Source organism: Vulpes lagopus, chromosome 2 (assembly GCF_018345385.1).
Source record: "Vulpes lagopus strain Blue_001 chromosome 2, ASM1834538v1, whole genome shotgun sequence".
Classification (NCBI taxonomy): domain Eukaryota; kingdom Metazoa; phylum Chordata; class Mammalia; order Carnivora; family Canidae; genus Vulpes; species Vulpes lagopus.
This window is the reverse complement of record NC_054825.1, coordinates 6182437-6205348: the sequence shown is the minus strand read 5'-3', so window position 1 is coordinate 6205348 and position 22912 is coordinate 6182437. Positions and strand designations below refer to the sequence as shown.

Here is a 22912-nt window from a genome sequence, read left to right as displayed (position 1 = left end):
AGCCTGAATATTGTGGGTGTTTAATCAGCAATTAGAGGCTGAGCAGCTAATGACTGAATCACTTTCTGTTCTTTAGGGATTTTTCCACTTCTAAGACTTCCATCTGTCTGTTTTATTATAGGTATTATTCATGATCTAATAGGTTTTCTCTGTCCTCAAGTTTTCTCATCTTCCATCCCTGTATTTCTGGCCTTCCATTTACCGACTCAGCCAGGACCCGAGTGCCCACTAAGTGTCTACCCTGCAAACAGGCCAGTGCCACAGAGAAAACAGCCAGGTCTGGGTCCTGTCCTCATGGAGCTTACCGCCCAGCGAGGCAGAGTGTGGGGTGTGGAACAGAGATGGTTTACGACACACGGACTTAGTCTTATGGTCAAGTAACTAGAAGAAGGAAGATGTGGCTGGTACATAAAAGGAGAGAGAAAGGCTCTGGTACAGATGAGCTCACAGAGCAGATGGGGCCAGACCACCAAAGATGGTATATACACTAAAAAGATTGTGTTTTAAGTGCCATGGGTCTAACTCACCCCGTCATTTTGTGATTGAAATTCTTATTTTTACTTTCTGCTTTTCTTTACAATTCTTCTCTTAAATTTGATGTATCATATATTTTTTAATACTAAAGATCATCATTTTCTTAAAGTCATTAGTGAATCAAGTTCTAGGAAAGCTGGTAACAGTTTAAGGCAAATGGCAGGATGAAACACATAATGGGGTTACGAGCTGGCTTACCAAGTCAGGCAAAAAATCATTTTCATGTACAAGAATTCTTAAGATTTATGAAAACTAAATAACATTTCCCGACCTGAGTATTTTAAATCATTTTCTGATAGGTCTATGAAAATAGTCTGTTCTGTGATCTAATTCACAGTCAACCCCTTTTTATCTCTACTCTTTGGGGAACAAGTTCTGAGAGAAAAGGGAATAAGTACACACATATCTTGCCTTTTAAAAAAAGTATTCTTTTTATATGACTCCCTAATCTGTGTTGCCACTATTTGACCAATGAATTTTTCTTGAAGACTCAGTGCTAATTTGTTGAAACTTGAGAAACATTTTGGTATCTATTTAACGTCTCCCTCATATTCTGAACAGCAGTAAGTTATCATTAAATAGTTGTATACAGGATCAAACAGAACCAATAATTTTAAAAATGCCTAAAGATGAGTCTTCTGTAAATACTAATCTGAAAAAGTTGTCTTTTGTCATTTGTATCCCTTAATTCAGTGATTCCCTAGTGTTGCAGATTTTTTAATTGTTTGAATCACTACGCCTGATAAAGTGAACACTGATCTCTATTATGTTAGTCTAAGTATTGAAAAATAAAAAGTATTAATTCTAGCCATTTATGGGAAGAGCTCAGCAAAAGGAGGCATCTGTCTACGTGGAACCTTCGGAACTAAGCTATAGGACTAACAGAAACACTTGCTACACGTACTCAACACATTTATTCAGATTTTCACTTTGTCCTCTCCCTCTAGATGCTCTGCAGACTTACTAAAGTCAAGATCCATTTGTGAGCCATCTTTACAACTTGTACAAAAAAAGACACAGGGTTTTGCACAGACTAGGTGTTCAATAAATATTTGCTGAACTAATAAACAATATCCTTGTAACCCATAATTATAATGTTTAGAACAGAGAGGGTTAATGAGGCATTACAAGTGAATAATAACTGTCTTCAGGATAAAGGGCTATTATTTTTTAGAGAACAGGATCACTGATCCAATATGCTATGCCAATTCTATTCAAAATGCTTATTTGTGGCAAAATAAAGAGATTGCACTGAATATAAATCAACCCATTGCTTCCTTCATTGAAGAAGTCTTACTATTAAAAACGTCAGCTCAGTGCAACAGTATGATTAGTGCCATAGTCTATTTACATTCTGGCACAAGTTCCTTATCTTCCTGCCAACCAGTAACCGTCTATGGACTGGAACTGGTCTGCAGATCACACTTCGAGAAACATGGTTCTCTACTGCTCCTAGAGTTGGGCTGATAGCAATAATGGTAATGATGATAATTCTACCAATTAGCCTTTATAGAGTGTGCTTATTGGGTGCCAGATGCTCTATGTGCTTAAACACTTTGTATGGATTATTTCATTTAAACTCTTAAAGACCCCATGAGGGTTTACTTTATTATTTCCATTTTTCAAATGAGGAAATTTAAGCCTTCAGAGGTTTGGTTAATTTATCCAGCTTCTAATAGCTCGTCTCTGGGAGAGCAGGTGCTTGAAGTCAAGTGGTCTGATCTCAGCTTAACCCTAGTTAAGTGTACAGTATATGCCTAACTACACTGTACCATACTGCTTCCTGACTGCATAAAAGAACAAGGGCTCACGTTGAGCTGTGGGCTGAAGGAATACTTGATGCTATGTGAGATGTCAGGCAGAGTGGTCTGGAAGAAATACTACAGAACAAAACAAATGTAGCTCTCTTATGGAAAGAAAAACATTGAAAATTTTTGAAAAACATGGTTGTGATCACCCATGCGGCATTACAGTCAAATATTTAATATGTAAACTTTATCTCCAAGGCATGTTATACTCTAATTGAAACAATGGGCTTGTGATTACTAGGATTTTTAGAAGGTTACCCTATTGCTTGCTTTTAATTGGCTCAGAGCTCCCCAAAGCACATTCTATTTGGCTTCTAGTATCTACTTAAAACCTTTCTTGAACAAGATAAAAGTTCAGAATTCACTAAAAAAAAAAAAAAATCTGGGATGCCTGGGTGGCTCAGTGGTTGAGCATCTGCCTTGGGCTCAGGGCGTGATCCTGGGGTCCAGGGATGGAGTCCCGCAATGAGCTCCCTGCAGGGAGCCTGCTTCTCCCTCTGCCTGTGTCTGTCTCTCTCTGTGTCTTTCATGAATAAATAAATAAATCTTTTTTTTTTTTTTTAAATCTTATCTCCAGACTTCTAACAAGTGACTTTGTTTTGATTTAATTAGCTGGCAAATTAAATTAGCTGGCTTTTTAAAAACCCTCAAATTAAAAAAAAAGATCCACTTTTAACTCAATTTGGTTCATATTAAATGCAGCTAAAATAACCAATCCTGCACAATTAATTTAAGAATCCTATTTTCCACTGGTAATTTAAATTTTTGTAGACTTATATACAGAAAGATCTCCTGATCATTTTGCAGTAACTTTAATAACACAATAATAGATTGATAAACTATGTTGCACATTCTATGGCAAGTGGAAGAAAATTTAATTTTAGGGAATGCCAATGCACGAACCCCTCAAAAGCAGGGATTCTGCTTTATTAATCTTTCCAGATTTAAAAAAAAATTTAATTTATTCATGAGAGACACACAGAGAGGCAGCAACACAGACAGAGAGAGAAGCAGCCTCCATGTGGGGAGCGTGATGTGGGACTCGATCTCAGGACCCTGGGATCACGCCTTGAGCTGAAGGCAGACGTTCAACCCCTGAGTCACCCAGGTGTCCCAATCTTTCCAGATTTGGGGCTTACTTTTTTCGTCTCTTCTTATTAGTCTCCCTGGGTTCATCCACCCCACCCAACTCCTTGTGACAAATAACTGTGTACCCTCGGGGTCCTAGCCTTGACCTGCTGCTTAACTCTCTTCTCATTCCACATAATCTCCCTGGAGAAAATCATTCATATTTTAACTCCAATTTCTGAATGCTTAATCTAAATTTCTACCTTCGTCTCAGACTTCTTTCTTTAGTTCCTGACCCACACATCCAACCATTACTTGAGGGAAATCCCAATTTAGACAAGCATTTCAAATGAACTGCATTCATCATGTATGCATTTCTCATGCTTCCTAAGAAGAAAAAGACTTCTTTCCTTCTCTTGTGTTCTAGATTTTGATAACTAACACAACTGTTCCCCCATCACCTGGGTGGCATCCCTGCCTTCTCCCTCCTCCTCCCCACCTACAACACCAAGACCTGCTGCTTGGACCCTCTCAGAGGCCCCTCATTCCTGTTCACTGCCCTCCCAACCACCACACTTATTTTTTTTCATTTCTTAATGGAATTACTACAAAATCTCCAGTTTGGTTTTTCTGCCTCTAGTTTTGGCTCTCCACCAATCCGTCATTCACATGCTGCCAGTGATCCCTTTCAAATGGAGAACCGATCACGTCACTGACCCAAATCCTTCTCATTACCTTCGAGATATACGAATCTCACTCCTTTGGTTCTTTCTGATTTAATGCATATCTGCCTCTCAGCTTCACTTCTTTCTATGCTCTTTTAAGAAGTTCCCTCCGCTCCAGCCACAACGGAACTTCTGCTCAGAGCTGTACTCTCGTGCCCCGTGCCTTTGCCCGTGAAGCCCTCACACACTCCATCTGGTCATTCCCTATTCCCTTTATGAAGAGCAACCTCCAGGAAGTGCCTAATACATTATGGATGCTCAATAAGTGTTTGCTGTATGCCGGCAATAACAACTATTTACATTTAAGAAGTTCTTTCCAATATACAAGATACTTTCACTTCTATCTATAATCACATTTAATTGATTTTGATTTTCACAACTTGACTGTTGGACAATCATTGAAGATCTTATTATTCTCAGTTACCAATGAGGAAATAATAGCTCTTGGGTTTCCAAAGTGGCATAGCTAGAAATGAAGGCAATCATCTGTGACTAAGGGCTTGTCCTCTTTCTACTATTATCGTACTGAAAACCCACTATGAGCTAAAAGGAGTACTGGACTTGGATCCTAAAATATTTAATTTAATCAGAGGCACAGACCCATCCATGCACATAAAATGGAAGAAAACTCTACAAGAAAGCAGAGGACAGGGCTAGGTGCCAAACTGGGTAGTGCTCCAGTAGAAGTGCATTTTGTGGGCATCAACCTAATCCTGGAAGACTTTCCAGATGCAGGGGCAGCAGCATGGTCCTGCAGCCCAATTATACGAAGAATGAGTAAAACGCTGAAAGAGCATTCCTCTACTCCAACAATTTGAGTGCAGACCAATGCAGATCCAGACGACAAAGAGGAAGCAAGTTAGAAATGGAAATTTGTTTTCTACCTTGACTGAATTTCTTATAAGTTTCAGAAAGTAGCAGAGAAAAAGAGAAAAAAGTACCCTCACTCTGGCAAAACAAAAAGCAAACAGAAGTCCAGTAACGAAAAGGAAAACTTCCTCTGACTTAAAATCTTAAAAAAAAAAAAAAAAAATAGTAAGGCTAGGAAACAGTGCAGTCATTTGCTTGTCTTAATTTTTTTTTTAAAGTCATCCCACTTCATTAAATAATGATAGCTTTCTACCACAATTATTTTTACTTTGACTTTGGATGTAGCTAAGAGATTTAAGTAAGAAAAAGAAAGGCTGCATCTGTCTCTTCATTGCTACCTTATTCCCTGGTTATAGTGTTCTGGTTTGCTACATTTAGTTAAGTATCAGCAAAGTAAATAATGTAACTATTCTAATTTGATAAGCTTGGAAACTTCTTCAAAAGTCAGGACTTGGGATCCCTGGGTGGTGCAGCGGTTTAGCGCCTGCCTTTGACCCAGGGCGCGATCCTGGAGACCCGGGATCAAATCCCACGTCGGGCTCCCGGTGCATGGGGCCTGCTTCTCCCTCTGCCTATGTCTCTGCCTCTCTCTCTCTCTCACTGTGTGCCTATCATAAAAAAAAAAAAAAAAAAAAAAAGTCAGGACTTTTGTTTTTTACCTGACCGCCAATAACATCCTGAACCTGCCAATGGAAAGAAATAGAAAACACATGGTGGGAAATCCCCACAAGGGGCAACATCAAGACCTTTGCCATTCTTCTCAACCCCTACCCCATTAGCAACTTTGTGACCTTAGGATAGTTCCTCTAAAAATAAAGTGTATCTGTTTATCTAAAGCAATTTCTCTGACCCTCTTCTCACTCAAGCAACAGACAAGTACAAGTCCACAGGACCAACTGCTGGAGGGGGAAAGAGAAACTGTTGTCCTCAAACATTTTAGTACCCTTTCCTCCCCCCTTCCACCCCTCAGTCATTTGTTCCATCAACACACTATCCCCTAAAATCAAATGTTGCTTTTCACAGTTGCCATTACCTACTGCCTGAAATATTTCAGTGCAAGACTTCCTCAATGTCAAGTTCATAGCTACCGATAAAATCATTCTTCTACAGCAAGTATAAAGTACCAACACACATCTCCACTTTTCCAACCTTAAAATCTGCACAACCAACCAAATTCTCCAGTCCTCGTTACTTCAGCATGGAGATCTACAATGTTGTTGTTCTTCTTCTTCTCTCTCTCTCTCTTTTTTTAAGATTTTATTTATTCATGAGAGAGAGAGAGAGAGAGAGAGAGAGAGAGAGAGAGAGAGAGGTAGAGACACAGGCAGAGGGAGAAGCAGGAGCTGGATCTGGGACTTGATCCTGGACCCTGGGATCACAACCCTGAGCCAAAGATAGAGGATCAACCACTGAGCAACCCAGGCATCCCACCTTGTTCTTTTTAAAATACAAATGCCGAATCCTGTACCATTTGAGAAAATACAACCCTACTCCTGTGTTAACAAAGGCCAGGTTTTTATCACTAATTTGTCACTTCATGATATTAATAACGGGCACCACTACGTTTCTTGGATGAAAAGACCAATTCACGATTTTGCTAACGATGTGAAAACTAGAGTTTGAAAACGTGGTACTACAGGAGTGCTGTTGATCTTAGATGTCGTTTGTCTAAAAATGCATCCCCTGGCCCTAAGCTTCGGGAACAGGTAATTAAGATGCCATGGAGGGTTCACTTTCCGATCTGAATTTATCACCTCAATATTCTAGCTTATGAATCGTGGGTTCTGTATACATCACACCGAGTGTCAATATCCACACATAAACCTTCTTGCTTTGACAATTAATCTCAAACAGGCCCCACAGAGTCCCAGCCCGGAAGCCCAGTTTGGTGAAACATAATAAATGTCCGTTTCCATCACGGAATATATGCTTCTCGGGTTCAATTAACCTCTGAACGGTTCTCCTTCTAAGAGGAAAGTAATTTTCCTTGGTGTCCCTGTCATCTGTGGGCTGGAAATCTCTCTGGTGGCAAAGAATGAGCGATCGCTTACAGGACCCAAGGAGGGCTCTTCTCTCCATTTCCCCCAAGTGCTGTCTGGGGCCGCAGGAGGAACTGATGGAGGAGCCATAATCTCCAGACACGAGCACAGAATCAATCATGCGGTTTCCACCCGCCTGCTCTTTCCTCCCCAATCTTCTCTCTCCTCCATTTTTCTTTCCTCCTCGAGGCTCGTCTTTCTCAATCCAGAACTCTCTGTCGGCTGTTTGCATGTTTACCACCCACCAGGCACCGTCTCCCGTGGTCCTCCAAGCTTCCTTAAAAGCACCACCTGAGGGGGGGGGGGTCTCTGGGGAGGGGTGGCTCAGCGGTTTGGCGCCTGCCCTGGGGCCAGGGCGTGACCCTGGAGACCTGGGATCGAGTCCTGCACCGGACTCCCTGCATGGAGCCTGCTTCTCCCTCTGCCTGTGTCTCTGCCTCTCTCTCGCTCTCATGCATAAATAAATAAAATCTTAAAAAAATAAAAATAAAAAATGAGAGCACCACCCGGCACCGGCATCTCAAGAGCCATTAGGATACTATTGTGTGGGACAATGTTACATTTGTTGAACGGCCCTGCAAAGTTTCGATACAAAATAACGTGGCTGGACTCCCCAGCTCCTCCGAAAACGCGGAGGCTTGATGCAAACGAAACACACACACACACACACACACACACGCACCCCCCCCCCCCCATCCACCCGGAAAGGCCCAACCCGGGCCCGCTGCCCGAAATGGGATCCCGGGGATGACAGTGCAGCGCGGGGCCACGCAGCGCTCGCGGGTTCGGGGCTCGGGAGGCCCAGGTGCCCCGGGGCCGCCGACCGAGGGCTCCCGGGGGCACCTCCCCGGCCCGGCCGCCGCCCCGGCTGCCAGGAAGGGCCCGCGGGCTCCGGGAGGCGGGGCGGCCTCCGCCCGGCTGTCCCGGGGGTCGGGGCGGGGCGGGGTCGAGCGGGGCCAGCGGGCGGGGCGGGGGCCCCCCGGGCGGCCGCAACAGGTGCGCCGCCCCCCGCCCCCCCCCGCGCGGCCCGGCCGGCCTTTACCTGCAGCGGCGGCTCCCGAGTCCGGGGAGGGAGGGGGGAGGGAGGGCCGCGCTTCCCCGCCCCGCAGGCCGAGCTCGCCGGACGCACGGACCGACCGACCGACGGACGCCCGCGGGCGGCGACCGCGGCCGCGCAGGCCCCCGCCCCGAAGGCCCGGGCGCTGGCCCCGCTGGGGGCGCAAGGGCTGCGGGGGAGGCCCCGAACGCCCGGCGGGGCTCAGGGGGCAGAGTCTGCAGCCGACGACGCGGCCGCCACCCTCGCTCGGTGGCCCCGCAGGCGCGCGGGCCCTCGCGCTCGCCCGCGTTTCCTCGCGGCTTTTGGTCCCTCCCTCTCGCCGTCCTCCTGGCCCCGCCCCCCCGCCCCCCGTTGTCAAGGCAACCCGGGCGACGCCAGCCGCGGAGCAGGGGCGTTAGGAGGGGCGGCGGCGGCGGCGGGGGCTCGGGCCTTGGGGCCCGGGAGCTGCTGACCATGGAGCCCCACAGTAAGGGGGCCGGGCGGGGCGGGCCGGGGCCTCCGGGAACCGGGGTGGGTGCCCGCGCGCGGCCCGCAGGCGTTAACGCTTGTTACGCGGAAACACGGTGTCCCCCCCCCCGCCCCGCCGCGCGTGTCGGGTCGGGTCGCGAGGGCCGAGGGGGTCCGCTGGGAGCCGGGGGCGGGGGGGGGGGAGCGGGGCGGGGCGCGAGAGCTCGGAGTGTGGACGGGAGGCGGCAGCGCCCCCGCCCGGTTCCTCCCTGGAATTACCGGGTATTGTCGCCACCGCTCAGGTCGTCGAGGTCATGGTAGTTTTTAGTTCATTCATTCATTGTATTTTTCCTTTATTATTTTTTTTTATTGGAGTTCAATTTGCCAACATATAGCATAACACCCAGTGCTCATCCCACCAAGTGCCCCGCTCATGCCCATCACCCAGTCACCCCCACCCCACGCCCACCTCCCCTTCCACCACCCCTTGTTCACTTCCCAGAGTTAGGGGTCTCTCCTGTTCTGTCTCCCTCACTGATATTTTCATTCAGTTTCTCTCCTTTTAAGAACCGTCCTGCTCCTACGAGTCAGCAGTTGAACCTGCCACGAGGGTGGGTCTTGCATTCGCAAGAGAGACCCTGTCCAACCTCCCCCCCCCCCCCCCCCCCCCCCCCCCCACCATCTGTGGTTTAAAGGAGGGAAAAAAAAAAACAACTGAGCTGTGTCCAAGCCTGTTTGATTCACGGCCGGAGGTTCTACGAGGTGGGACACTACGAAAAACAAAATTATTTTCCTGTTTCCCACCTTGTTTGGCAAAACGTGGCCAGTCTGGAATCAAGAGATCCAATCAGAGCTCTAAGTTAATGGGTCCCCGGCCTCCCAAGCCCCTCTAGGGCTGGAGAGCTCAGTCCTTCCTTTGCCAGGCTAATGTGTTATTGCTCCTTTTGTTCTTAAAATAAGAACAGTATTTCCCATAGTATTTCCCAGTATTTCCCAAGACTTGGAAGACCTTAGACCTTTAGAAAAGGATGCAGTTTGACTCTCAAAACCAAGTCATCTTTTCTTGGGCCATTTCAGGGATGGAAGTACTCAGATCAAATCCATTCTCAGGGGGGAAATGCTGGCATTTTAAAAGGTCATTAGTTTCAAGCAAGAAGGTTTTAAAGGTTTTGTCTCCCACTCCTTTCAACTCATTTGCTGATGAAAAACTTAAAAGGTGTGAGTTATCTATCATTTGCTTGAATTGAATTTATACACTACCCTGCCATTTGCATTTATAACTCTCGGGATTCTACATCACATCTAACTTGTCAAAAGAAACTGAACGTAAGACAATACTAAAAGTTTTGTCTCCTGTCAAACTGATGCCAAGCTGTGTATGTTCTCTGTTTACGAAGAATGAGATGAAATATATCCTTTGGAAACAACTTTATTCCTTCCGATTTGTTGTTTAAATGTGTTAAGTATAAATTTCAGCCAATTCAGTGCTCACGGTCTTTATTCACTCCCTCATTCATAGTATCTATTGTGTTCCAGACACACTCTAGACAGCGGGGTGGCATGATGAGTAGGACACTGTTAGTTTGGGCCATCCCAGAAAAACCCTGCAGAGACTCGTCCAAGAACCACCCACACCTCCCTCAGGTCTGAGATTGGGAGAGAGGAGATAGAAGGCTCCTGGGAGGAAGGAATAAGAGGCCTGCAAAATGACCCAGCAAAGAATAAGGGAAGGGGTTCCAGGTGGAGGGAACCCTGCAGTACATAGGTGCTGAGACCTGAAGAGCAGTGGGTTTGAGGCTCAAAGTAGATTAATAAAGTTTTAGCTAATAAGACTTGAGGGTAGAGAGGAGTAGAAAAGACAGGTCTGGAAAAGTCAACAAGAGCCAGATCACAAAGGCTTGATAAAACTATGTAAGAAATGTATCAGGGGGTGTCTGGGTGGCTCAGTCAGTTAAGCATCCAACTCTTGATTTTGGCTCAGGTCATGATCTCAGGGTTGTGAAATGGAGCCCCGCGATGGGCTCCATACTGGGCACTGAGCGTGTGTAGTCTGCTTAAGGTTCTCTCTACCCCTCCCTCCCTGCTCCCTCTCTAAAAGAAAAAAGAAAAGGAAAGTATTATGTGTATGTATTATATGTTTATATCCCATCGCATTGAGTTTTGAAGTGGAAAATTTCTGTTAATTAATCCATGCCTGGGGTATAACTGTACATTTATTCCTTTCACTGTATTCTTAAATGCTTTTATCAATTTAATTTTAGATAATCCAAACAATCACCAGTTATCTTAGGAAGTTCTTTTTTTTTTTTTTTAAAGATTTTATTTTTAAGTAATCTCTACATCCAATATGGGACTCAAACTCACAACCCTGAGGTCAAATTCACATTGTCTACTGACTGAGCCAGCCAGGCGCCCGAGGAACTTCTTTCACCGTCCAATAAGCACCATTGGGATAAATATTTACTAAAATCATTCACTGTTAGTAAATATTTGGAAGACACTTAAAACATTAAATGATTTTTTAGGTCCCTTTTAATTTCAAAATTCAAATCCAACCTTCAAAATTAAGATTTTCCCTGAAACTCACATTATTTAATTCTCTCAAAAATATTGGAGAGCACTATAGATAGGGTATTACACAAGTATTGTAATTATAACTACAATTATACTGTAACCGATATTATATTAACAATATATTGTGATACAATATTATCCAACGCATTTTAAACCTGGTGTTTACACGGCACCGTTTGTCATGATGGGTTTCAAAGAACATTTTACAACCGTGGTGGCACATAGCATCAGTGAATTGATTGAAAGGAAGGATTCTTCTTGATGAAGGATCCTTTAAGGATAAGACACACACCAAAGGACAACACCGAGGACCCGCTAGAGTCAGCCTTATCCATTCTGTTTCCACACACTTAGGTTTCTATTACTTTTAGAAATGACCTTTATTAACAGAGTCATTAAAATCCAATAAACATAAACTCCTCAGGCCTCAAAGAAGGATCATACTCTGGCTATAGGCAGAGGAGGACAGGGGCTACCACTATTTTACAGAATAATAATAAATCAATGAGCCAAGAAATGACTCCCCAGGGAAAGGGCAAACTAAGTAAATTCGCAACCTCAGGCCGTTCAGAGTGGTTTTGGCTCAGCTCTCAGCTTTATTATTTTTTTCCTAAACTAACTACACTGTAGGCAAGATAACCCACGTATGAAATAACATGGGAAATCTACATCAAATTCTTTTTTTTTTTTTTTTTTGGTTTTGGTTTTGGTCTTGTTTTTAGAAAATATTTAAGTTCAACAGTACTGTCTCTTCCCTAATTTCTTAGTGACTTATGCCAAGGGGTAGCTTTGGGGGTCTTTACCCTCCCTCTCATGATCTTTCCAAGCCCACCAAATCCCCTAAGCAGACACACAATCTGAGTCTAAAAACTGTGTATTTATCACATGCAACATCAAGATAAGCCCCCAGCTCTGCATTAGAACCCCCTACTGCTGTCTACTCCCTATATAAAAATCTGGGTCTAGTTTAGGCTGGGCAGCAGTTGACTGCTATATACCTGCCCTTAGAAAGAAATGCCAAATGGGGATCCAAGTTGCTCCAATGACTAAGAGAATGAGGCATTCACTTAAAGGGCTGAAGCCTTTCTGCAAGCCTGTTTTTCTACTCATTTTTCCATCTTTGATAGGATTACAACACCTCCCCAATTATTCCAGCTGGAAATCAAAGAGTCATCCTTCACTCCTCCCTTCCACGCCCTATTCCTTGTACCATCCTGCTCACCAGAATGCCTGTTTACTCCACCTTCAAAGTACGCCTCAAATGTGCAACCTTCTTCCTACTGTCATCAGTGGGACCCCAAGCCACACCGTCTTGCTTAAGCCATGATCGGAGGCTCTCCTGATTTCTACAGTTCCTCTCTCCTGCCCCATCTGTGCTCCACCTGGAAGTCAGAGTGACCTTTTCAAAATAACATTTTACATCATGTCACTCCCCTGCCAAAACCCTCCAGGGTTCTTATAACGATCTAGTTGCCTCTTCAGGCTTATCAGGGGTATGATCTTAGATAATTATGCTTCAAGTGTATGGGTCTTTTAGTCCCTTCACCAAGCTCCTTTAAGGACGATAAGTCTGAACCAGCTTTTTCCCTCCTGTTCTGACGGATCTGACTCAATATCCTCTGGTCTTAGTCTCAAGGTCCCCTCTTCATTGAATCCTTCTCTTCGATCCTAAAGTATGTAGGTTCCTCATGTGATTCCTGCCTTTGTGTTTTTTCTCTTCCTAGCAATGATAATTCGAAATTCGTTGTTAATTTAAAAAAAAAAAATCTGTTTTCTCCACCAGATTGTAAGATTGTTTTAAAGGGCTCAGTCTGTCATTCTGGTCCCAGTGCCTGACATGAAGTAAGCCCTGAACTAGCATCTACGGAATGGATGGCAATGCTGATAACAGCTGAATGCCTCATCTGATTTTATTTCCTTAAGAATGGGATGTAGTTAAAAATGAAAAACCATTTTACTCTATGACAGGAAGGGCTTTGCACCAGTGAAATCTAAAATGCCTCTTGTGTAGGATGCTTCAGGTAATGTTCATTTAACTCAGGTGCTTATAAAAGTTAGCTTGATTACAAACACAGCATTCCTTTTTGCTAGCGTAAATGAGATGTTTTCAGAATCTCATTTTATCCAATAAAATTAAGCAACTAGGCAAGTAATCTTATTTTTGAGACCAAAGACTCACCAGAATCATACATAGACCCGACAAAATCATTGCACTACAATCGGCTGCTTGTGTGTTAATTGCCTGAGAGACTGGTAAGAGTTTGAGAAGTAAATAGGTAAGCCCAAGAAAGTCTTAAAAAAAATCTGGTTAACAGTTTCTTCTCAAGTAGTCTTAGCCCCTAAAGAATATTAATTCTATTAACTAGGCTTTAATTGAAGTGATATCATTAAGAAATAAATGCTTATATGAATCAAGTTCAAAATTAAAAAAAAAATTTCGAAGCAACATCTTTTAAATAGATATCGTTTCAAATTCCCATCAAAATAGTAAAATTCATTGCAATCCTGACCTCTGGATGCTCAGCCAGCCCCAGAAAGGGGCAAAACGACTTGATGATTGCAGCTTTGTGTCACCAGAAGATCATGTTCACCTCAGCATCATTCCCAGACCAAGTCTATTCCTGGTAACTTGGATTTTACCTCTTGACAGGGTAAAGGAAGCACTGTTAGGACTTGCCTCCACCCAGTCATACCCAGGAGCTGAGCTAGCCAACCAGATTAAAGGAGGGGTTTGTGCAAACCAGCATCATCCAAGAATGGCCTGAATGACTCATTAAGTACACAAGGTGGTGTTAACTCATTAACAAGTAAACAACTCATATTGCAAGAAGTGTTCTTGCATTTCTGCACTCACAGGGCTGGCTGGCAAGCCAGGGGCAAAGATGCTTCTCCTCAGGATCCTCCAGCCTGCGTCCTGGGGGCATTTGCCTGCTGGGAGGCAGAAGGAAGGGAGGGGGCATCCCTTTCTCTTAGACCCCATGTGCCAGTTCTGTTAGCTGTGCCTTACCTTCTTCCGGGTTGTCAGGGATCCTTCTCTGGCCTTGTCGTCTTGGGGGTGTCCTCTCATCCTCAGACTCTCCTGCCTTCGTGTCTTGGTCCAAAATGCACTCACTGCCCATCCACCTGTCTATTCTTGAAAACAAGTTTCGGACATCACTGTCTCTTAGAAACTTTGCTACCTACCATCCCCCAACCCAAATCAGAGTTACTTTCTCCCTCCTAGGTACTGTCTGCATTTTATTAATACCTTTATTATTCTAACAGTTTGTAATCAATATATCTATCTGTTCAACTCTTTCATTAGAAGTTAACTTGAGGGGCACCTGGGTGGCTCAGTTGGTTGAGCATCTGCCTTCAGCTCATATCATGATCTCAAGGTCCTGGGATTGAACCCGCATTGAGCTCCCTGTTCAGTGGGGGCCTGCTTCTCCCTCTCCCCTCTTCCCTCTCCTTGCTCATGCTCTCATGCTCTCTCTCTCTCACACTCTCTTTTTCTCTCTCTAAGGTAGACAAATAGAATCCTAAAAAAGAAAGTTAACTTGAAATGGATTAAGAGTTTAAACATAAGATCTGAAATTTTAAAACTCCTGGAAGAAAAACATAGGGTAAAACCTCCTTGACACTGGTCTTGGCCATGATTTCTTTGAGATGACACTAAAAAACACAAATAACAAATGCAACAACAAGTGGGGCTATGGGATCCCTGGGTGGCACAGCGGTTTGGTGCCTGCCTTTGGCCCAGGGCACGATCCTGGAGACCCGGGATCGAATCCCACGTCGGGCTCCCGGTGCATGGAGCCTGCTTCTCCCTCTGCCTGTGTCTCTGCCTCTCTCTCTATCTCTCTGTGACTATCATAAATAAATAAAAATTAAAAAAAAATTAAAAAAAAAACAAGTGGGGCTACATCAAACCAAAAAGCTTCTGTACAGTGAAAGAAACAACAAAATAAAAAGGCAATCTCAGATGAGAGAAAATATTTCCAAGCCATCTATCTGATAAGGGGTTAATATCCAAAATATATAAGGAACTCAATATTACTCAATAGCAATAATAGTAATAATCCAATTAAAAATGAGTAGAGGACCTATATAGACATTTTCCCAAAGATGTCACAGATATGCTTTGCTTTTCAAAAGTTTACCCTACTTGGCTTTGATGGCAGACCTACATACGTACCTGTTTTTTCTAATCAAAAATAGAGTGGGGGTGCCTCGGTGGCTCAGTCAGTTAAGCCTCCGACTCATGGTTTCAGCTCCAAGTCATGATCTCTGGGTCTTGAGATCAAACCCTGTGTTGGGCTCCATGCACTGCACGGAGTCTGCTTGTTCCTCTACTCCTCCCACTGCGTTCTCTCTCTAATAAAATCTTTAAAAAAATAGCATTCATCAAGGTTTTGCAGAGAGCCCTTACAGGGGCAGCATGCACCGCAAGTGGGAAGAGTAGCACTGTCAAGTGCCTTCCCGGGATCCACACCTCCGCATCTTTGCATCCAGCCACCAGAGCTCTGAGCGGGCTGTAAGCACCTGCGCCTCATCTTGATTTATTTTGTTTATCTGTTAGCAGGATGTGTCCTTAGGTACCAGAAAAGCCCGAGAGAGGTTGTTTTTTGGATCTGAGAATGCCAAAAAACAGTTTTCCATGTAAATTAATGGGTAATTGCTGCTTCTCTACACCACTTCAGCTTGTGATAGTTTTCTTAAGGATGTTCTACTTCCAGATAGCTGAGGAAACCTGTACGAATGGCCAAAGGGACACAAAAAGATGCTCAATATCATTACTCATCAGGGAAATGCAGATCAAAACCACAATGAAGAACATCTCAGACCTGTTAGAATGGCTTTTATTAAAAAGATAAGAGCAAGCATTGGCAGGGATGTGGAGGAAAGGAAATCCTGGTGCATTGTCAGTGGGAATGTAAATTAATACGGCTGCTATAGAAAACAGTATGGAGGTTTCCCAAAAAAATTAAAAATAAAACTACCATATGATCTATCAATCTCATTTTGGGGTATATATATCTAAAGGAAATGAAATCAGGACCTTGAAGAGATAATCTGCATTCCCTCATTGCAGCATTAGTCATGATAGCCAAGATCTATAGACATAGATATAATGGAACATTATTCAGCCATGAGAAAGAAGGAAATCTTACCCTTTGTGGCAACACAGAGGTATGCTCGAGGGCATTATGCTAAGTGAAGTAAGGCAAACAGAGAAAGACAAACACTGTATGATTATGATCTCTCTCATACGTGGAATCTAGACAACTGGAACTTATAGAAACAGTAAGTGGAATGGTGGGTGGTTGCCAGGGGTTGGAGTTGAGGGAAATGGGGAAGCCAGTTAGAGGGTAAAGATGAGTAAGTTCTGGGGATCTGTTATGCGTGATCACTACAGTTAACAATATTTGAAAGTTGCTATGGGAATAGACCTTAAATGTTCTCACCATACTGGTAAAAAAAAAAAAAAAGTTACTTTTGTGAATCAATAGAGGTGTTGACCAACCTATTGTAATCATTTTGCAATGCATGAGTGTATCAAATCATCAGGTTGTACACCTTAAATCTATACAATGTTTTGTGTCAGTTATATCTCAATAAAGCTGGGGGTGGGGGTGGAAAGCCATGAGCTCATCATTGTTTTCTTTCCTGAGGCTCTCTAGAGCACTTAGAAGAAACCAACTAACCCTGTTACACTACTTGATGATAGGTACCTAGTTTATATTTTAAGTACGTTTTTGCCACAGTAAAGCAATGGACTGGCAGTGTCCTTTACCACTGGGGGTCAGTACTGTCTCTAATCAGATTGGAGAAACAATTCCAGATAGCCCAGTACCAATTCAGAAACTCATCCTATAAGTTCTGTTCTCTGCATCTGCTTCTATATTAATATTTGTATCAATTAAGGTTTAATCAGGAAAGCAAAGCCACAATGAGTGATACAATATGTGTTTGTGGTAATTTGTTATGCAGCAATAGAAAACAAATAGATTACCTCATATAGTTTCTGTGGGCCAAGATTTTGGGAATGCTTTAGCTGAGTGGTTTTGTGTTGGGTTCTAGTCAACATGTTGGCCAGGGCTTCAGGCCTGTAAAGGCTTGACTGAGGCTGGAGGATCTGGTTTCAAGATGTCACATTTCACATTTTGAAATGGGGGCAGGTTGGTACTGACTGTTGGTAGGAGACCTCAGTAACTTAGCACATTAATTTCTCTGTAGGGTTGTGTGAGTGTGCTTACAGCTTGGTAGTTGGTTTTACCCAGAGTGAATGATCTCAGAGAAAGGAAGGTAGAAGCTGCAGTGTCTTTTATAATCCGTCCTTGGATGTCACACTCTTGTTATTTGCCTTAACACAGGCCAGCCCTATTGACTATGAGTGAGCCTGAGAGAGGGTTCTACAAGGGTGTGAATAGCAGGAGGTGAGAGTTAACTATAGCAATTATCAATGATATCATTCAGAAACCAGTTTTTAGATTTTATATTTTTCTCATTATGCATTTTTTTATTTCATTGATTTCTGCATTTATCCTCATTGTTTCCATCTTTTAAATTTTGTTCTTTCTTTAAAGGATCTTTGATAGATAGACACTAGCATCATGTTTTTCAACCTACTTTTTCAAATATGTGCATTTAAAAAAATATGTGCATTTAAGACTATGAATTTCCTTCTAAGCCCAGATTTAACTGCATTTAACAAGTCTTTTTTTTTTTCTGTAAAGTTGTATCAAAGTAGGATATATGCCCAAGAGAGTACACCGTCTTAAATATACAGGTTGATGAATTATCTCAAAGTAAACACACCCATAACGAGCACCCAGGTCAAAAGACAGATGACTATTAATTATCTCAAAGCCCAAGTCTCAGAATATTTCTGGTTACTTTAAAGTTCATGTCTGATCATTCCAATACCTGAATCACTCTCTTCTGTTTTTCAGTCATTTGGTCACAGATCCTGGCATTCCTGGTAATTTTTTATTGAATGCTTGACATTCTTTGTGAAAATCATAGAGGTTTTGATATTATCCATAGAGGATTTTATTTACTTTTGGTTGGCAGTTAGCTAGAAACAAATAACCTTCATTTAGCTGAGAGTAGTCCATTTTCAGTTTGCCTTTATTCATAGGATGTAGCTATTTCAGGAAGCTTAGCTGAAAACACAGGTTCTTTACTAGTGCCTCGCCCTCCCTTCCTCCCCCCCCTCTTTTTTTTTGAGAGAGAGTACTAGCAGTTTGGGGGTGAGCAGGGCAGGGAGAGTGAGAGGGGGAGGGAGTCTCAAGCAGACACCATGCTGAGGGAGGAGCTTGATCCCACAACCCTGAAATCATGACCCTAGCCCAAATACAAGTCCAATGCTTAACCGAATGAGGCACCCAGGCACCCCACCCCTCCCTTTCAGCAGGACTTATTTTGATCCGTAGCACCATGGCACTGCCAAGACCTCTGCTCGTCTGTGATCAGCACATTTCTCCTTGGGCTCAATGTCTGTGCTCCCTTTGCTCTAGGATCTTGGCCCTTAAGCCCTGGTGGTTTGGGTGGGCTTCCACCAACTATGTTTGTCTCCCAGCTCAGTGTGACTATTATTTTTTTTCAATATTTTATTTATTGATTTGAGAGGGCATGAGAAGGGGGGAGGGGCAAAGGGAGAGGGTGAAGGCAACTCCCCACTGAGCAGGGAGTTGGATGCGAGGGACTCCATCCCAGGAACCTGGGTTCATGACCCAAGCCAAAGGCAGATTCTTGACCGACTGAGCCACCCAGCACCCCACATTGTACTGTAGAGAGCTCTCTGATCCTGCTTTGTGTTTGTCCTCTATGACCCAGCAATCTTGTCTACAGTTGTTGTACTCTGGTTTTTGGTATATTACTCAACTTCTCCCTTTTTGTTTTTGTTTTGTTTTTATTGTTTTTGTGGAGTATTAGCATGATATTAATTTCTGGAAGCAGAAATTGATAATTAACATTTCAACAGAAGACCCTTAAAGACACTTAATTCAAAAGAACAAACAGGGCTTCTTTCTTTTTCCTCTTTTCTTTCTTTCTTTCTTTCTTTCTTTCTTTCTTTCTTTCTTTCTTTCTTTCTTTCTTTCTTTCTTTCTTTCTATATTTTATTCATTTATTCATGAAAGACACAGAGAGAGAGAGAGGCAGAAACACAGGTAGAGGGAGAAGCAGGCTCCATGCAGGGAGCCCAATGTGGGACTCCATCCCAGGACTCCAGGATCATGCCCTGGGCCAAAGGCAGGCACCAAACCACTGACCCACCCAGGGATCCCCCATGAACAGGGATTTCAATAATTTTTTCATACCATTCTGTTATTTAAGCAATCTGAAAATATATATTAAAATTTAATTTATTAATACAACAGCATTTGCCTATGTTTTAACAATTCCATATGTAGTTAGTAAGTAAACAAATGAATAAATTTTATACATGATATCCACATCTTACAGTTTTTGATCAAATTGCATAACTCCTAGTTAATAATCTGAAACTTCAGTAGATATTTTTGTATTCCTTGAAGATTAAAAGAAACTTTTATAACTATTTTATGTACATTGCTTAGTAAGCACTTTTGATGGTTGAAAAAATTATGTCAAACATAAAATGAGACCAAAGGTAACTAAAGGAATCATTTCTCCAAGGGAAAATAGCCTGCTGTCTTTTAATATTTTGTCAGTTTGGTTTAGAATGTGTTCAGGATAATCCATAACTTAGCTAGAGGCGTTACTCCAGCCCCCTTGAATCTGGTCAGATATGTTCCTCAGATGGCGATGCTCTTTTCTCTCCATGTTGACTGGCTTTCTGTACTGTGCCTGTAAGTGCACCAGCTCCCAACTACAAGTCATCAGTCCCAACTACTAGAGGAGACACTGAATTTTCTTTCTTGATTCCCTTTTTTTTTTTTTACATTTTAAAAATTTACATTCAACTTGCCAACATATAGTATAACATCCAGTGCTCATCCCATCAAGTGCCCTCCTCATTGTCTGTCCTGCAGTTACCCCATCCACCCACCTACCTCCCTATTTCTTTCTTAATTCCAATACTAAAATTCAGGACAAGGATTTTTATTAAAGCAGCTCTGTCAGATGCTCATCCCATCCATGGTGGAAAGATGGAGGGGAGGGATGTCCATGATAGGACATGTGCAGAAAAAGCTGAAAAGATCAGGAGAAATGTCAGACCTTTGCCAAACAAAGTGATCATGTAAAACTACAACAGTTCCATACTGTGTTCAGAGGTTCTTCTACTTGTCTCTCTGGTCTGTTAGAGGGAAGGCTGTTCCTCCATTGATCCATCTCCTCCAAAGTTGTCACTTTTCATTGAGTTAGCTCTAAGATCCATTCAGAGAAGCAGGGGCCTACTTTTTATGACTCAACCACTTTATCTTGCTTACAGAGACAGAGCTGAGTACTGCTAAGAAAGTATTACTGCTGCCAGGTCTTGCTGATCAACGTAAAGGCACTTCCTATTCTTTTATTTGGAGCATTCCAAACCTAAGCATACTCAATAGCTAAACCTAGATTTATTCATGGGACTCCTTCCCATTTCTGAGTTAAATAATCATGACAGTGTTCTGTAGGAAATTCCATTTACCTGAACCTGCTTTCTTGTCCTCCAGATGAAAGATCACAAACTGATCTTTAATAAAACTTTTTTTAAAGATCTTTGTTTATTTATTGGGCAGCGGCTTAGCACCGCCTGCAGCCCGGGGTCTGATCCTGGAGACCCAGGATCAAGTCCCGCGTCGGGCTCCCTGCATGGAGCCCGCTTCTCCCTCTGCCTGTGTCTCTGCCTCTCAGTCTCTCTCTCTCTCTGAATAAATAAATTAAAAAAAATACTAAAGATATTATTTATTTATTTATTATTTATTTATTTAGAGAGTGAGTGAGCATGTACACAAGTAGGGGGGGATGGGTGGGGAAGGGGCTAAGGGAAGGGGAGAGAGAGAATCTTAAGCAGACTACATGCTGAGCACAGAGCTTGATGATCACATGACCCTGAGATCATGACCTGAGTGAAAATCAAGAGTCAGACACTTAAACAACTGAGCCACACAGGTGCCTCTTTAAGAAATCTTTTATATGGGTTAATATGAACAATTTAGCCAGCACAAGAAGTTCTAAGAGACATGAAGTAGCTACAGAATTGCCACTTTGTAGTCTGCAAAGGGAGAATAACTTGTGGTTCGATGTACAATAGAATTCTGAGGATGGGGCTGATAGTGGCATCGGAGCTGTGGCATCGCAGCGTGGCAGCGTGGGAAATGTCTGTTACATCACTCTTGATACAGTGTGCCACCGGCATCACAGGCCACCTCTGCTGCTTTCACCATCGAGGACCAAATATAACGAAGTTCAGGACAAAATTTCCTAGTTTTATTTCAGGAATGAAGCTGAGAATGGCTTAGTTCAGTAACTGCATGACTCAAATGAACTTTGGACTTTGAACATTGGATCGTTTCTGCTTCACAAAAGATTGTGCATCATCACCGGTGGGATAAGAAATGAAAAGATCTACATCCTGTCTTCTGTGGCTCAGCTACTTGTGATGATAGGATATTTCAGGGTCAGTTCATCCACACTGTGGATTGTGAGGTGGGCTTTTCAGATCTTTAAAGGAATTAACAGTTCTGTTCAAAATTGGACATAGCCCCCTTGGGCATGATAGCTCCATAGCTCCATAAATATGCAGCTTGCCTTATGTTTATGCTTTCTAAATGTATATGTGGAACAGAAATATATACAGAAACTATATATATATACTTTTTATTTTGAAAATTTTCAGGGGTACCTGGGTGACTCAGTTGGTTAAGCATCTGCTTTCCACTCAGATCATGATCGCAGGTCCTGGGATTGAGCAAACCCTGCTCATTGGGGAGCCTGCCTCTCCTCTCCCCACCTTCTACTTGTGTTCTCTCTTGCAATCTCTCTCAAATAAATCTTAAAACATTTTTTTTCAGGGCTATAGAATAGTTCAAAGTCATACAATGAACACTTCCATACCCCTCACATAGATTTGATTGTTTACATTTTACCACACTTGGTTTCTGTCTTTCTCTCCTCTGTTTCTGCCTTTCTCTCCTCTGTCCAGACACACACAAATGTACACATGCACTTTTTTTTTTCTGAACCATTTGAAAGTTGCACACACAATGACACTTCAGTCCTAGATACTTCGGCATGTTTCTCCTCTAAGAACCAGGACATTTTCTTCTGTAACCACAATACTAATACATCTCAAAATTTAACACTGATATAGTAATGTTACCTCATATGTAGTCCCTTTTTGTGTTTTCCCAATTGTCTTAATAATGTCCTTTGTGGTTTTTTCTTTTTAAATGATTGGGACCCTCTTCAGGATTACACATGGCATTGAATTGTCATAGTCCCTCAGCTTTCTTTAATGTAGAATAGTCTCTGTATTTTTTTGTTGTTGTTGTTTTTCTTTCATGACACTGATATTTCTGAGGTGGCCAGACCAGCTGGCTTATAGAAGGCTCCATGCTGGGCTTGTCTGATTGTTGCCTCATGATGTTTTAAGTCGAATATTTTTACAAGGAATGTAATATTACACAGATGATGCCGTGTCTCTCTGTTGCATCTTGTCAGGAGGCACGTGATGTCAGTCCTGTATTTTGATACAATGTCACTGCTGCCACTGAAAAAGAAAAGGCGAATATTCTGGAATGAAATGTAATTAAGCATTGAGGAATCTGTTAAGAAGAAAAAGACTAGTTTCTCAAGGCTGTCAGGACCGGTGCTACAGGAGTCAGTTTGCATCACGTA

At 42.8% G+C, this 22912-nt stretch overlaps 2 protein-coding genes across 2 annotated transcripts in view; one reads left to right on the top strand and one right to left on the bottom strand.

Annotated features, from left to right (window-relative positions):
• Window positions 1-8405, bottom strand: part of DHX32 (DEAH-box helicase 32 (putative)) — a 52306-nt gene extending 43901 nt beyond the window's left edge. Inside the window, exon 1 of the mRNA XM_041744009.1 lies at window positions 8087-8405. The gene's annotated coding sequence lies outside the window, so the exon portion shown is untranslated. The remainder of the gene's footprint in view (window positions 1-8086) is intronic.
• Window positions 8406-8524: 119 nt separating this feature from the next.
• The window catches only part of FANK1 (fibronectin type III and ankyrin repeat domains 1), a 96475-nt gene continuing 82087 nt past the window's right edge, over window positions 8525-22912 (top strand). Inside the window, exon 1 of the mRNA XM_041744897.1 lies at window positions 8525-8567. Within this exon, the coding sequence (XP_041600831.1) occupies window positions 8555-8567 (13 nt within the window). The 5' untranslated portion in view covers window positions 8525-8554. The remainder of the gene's footprint in view (window positions 8568-22912) is intronic.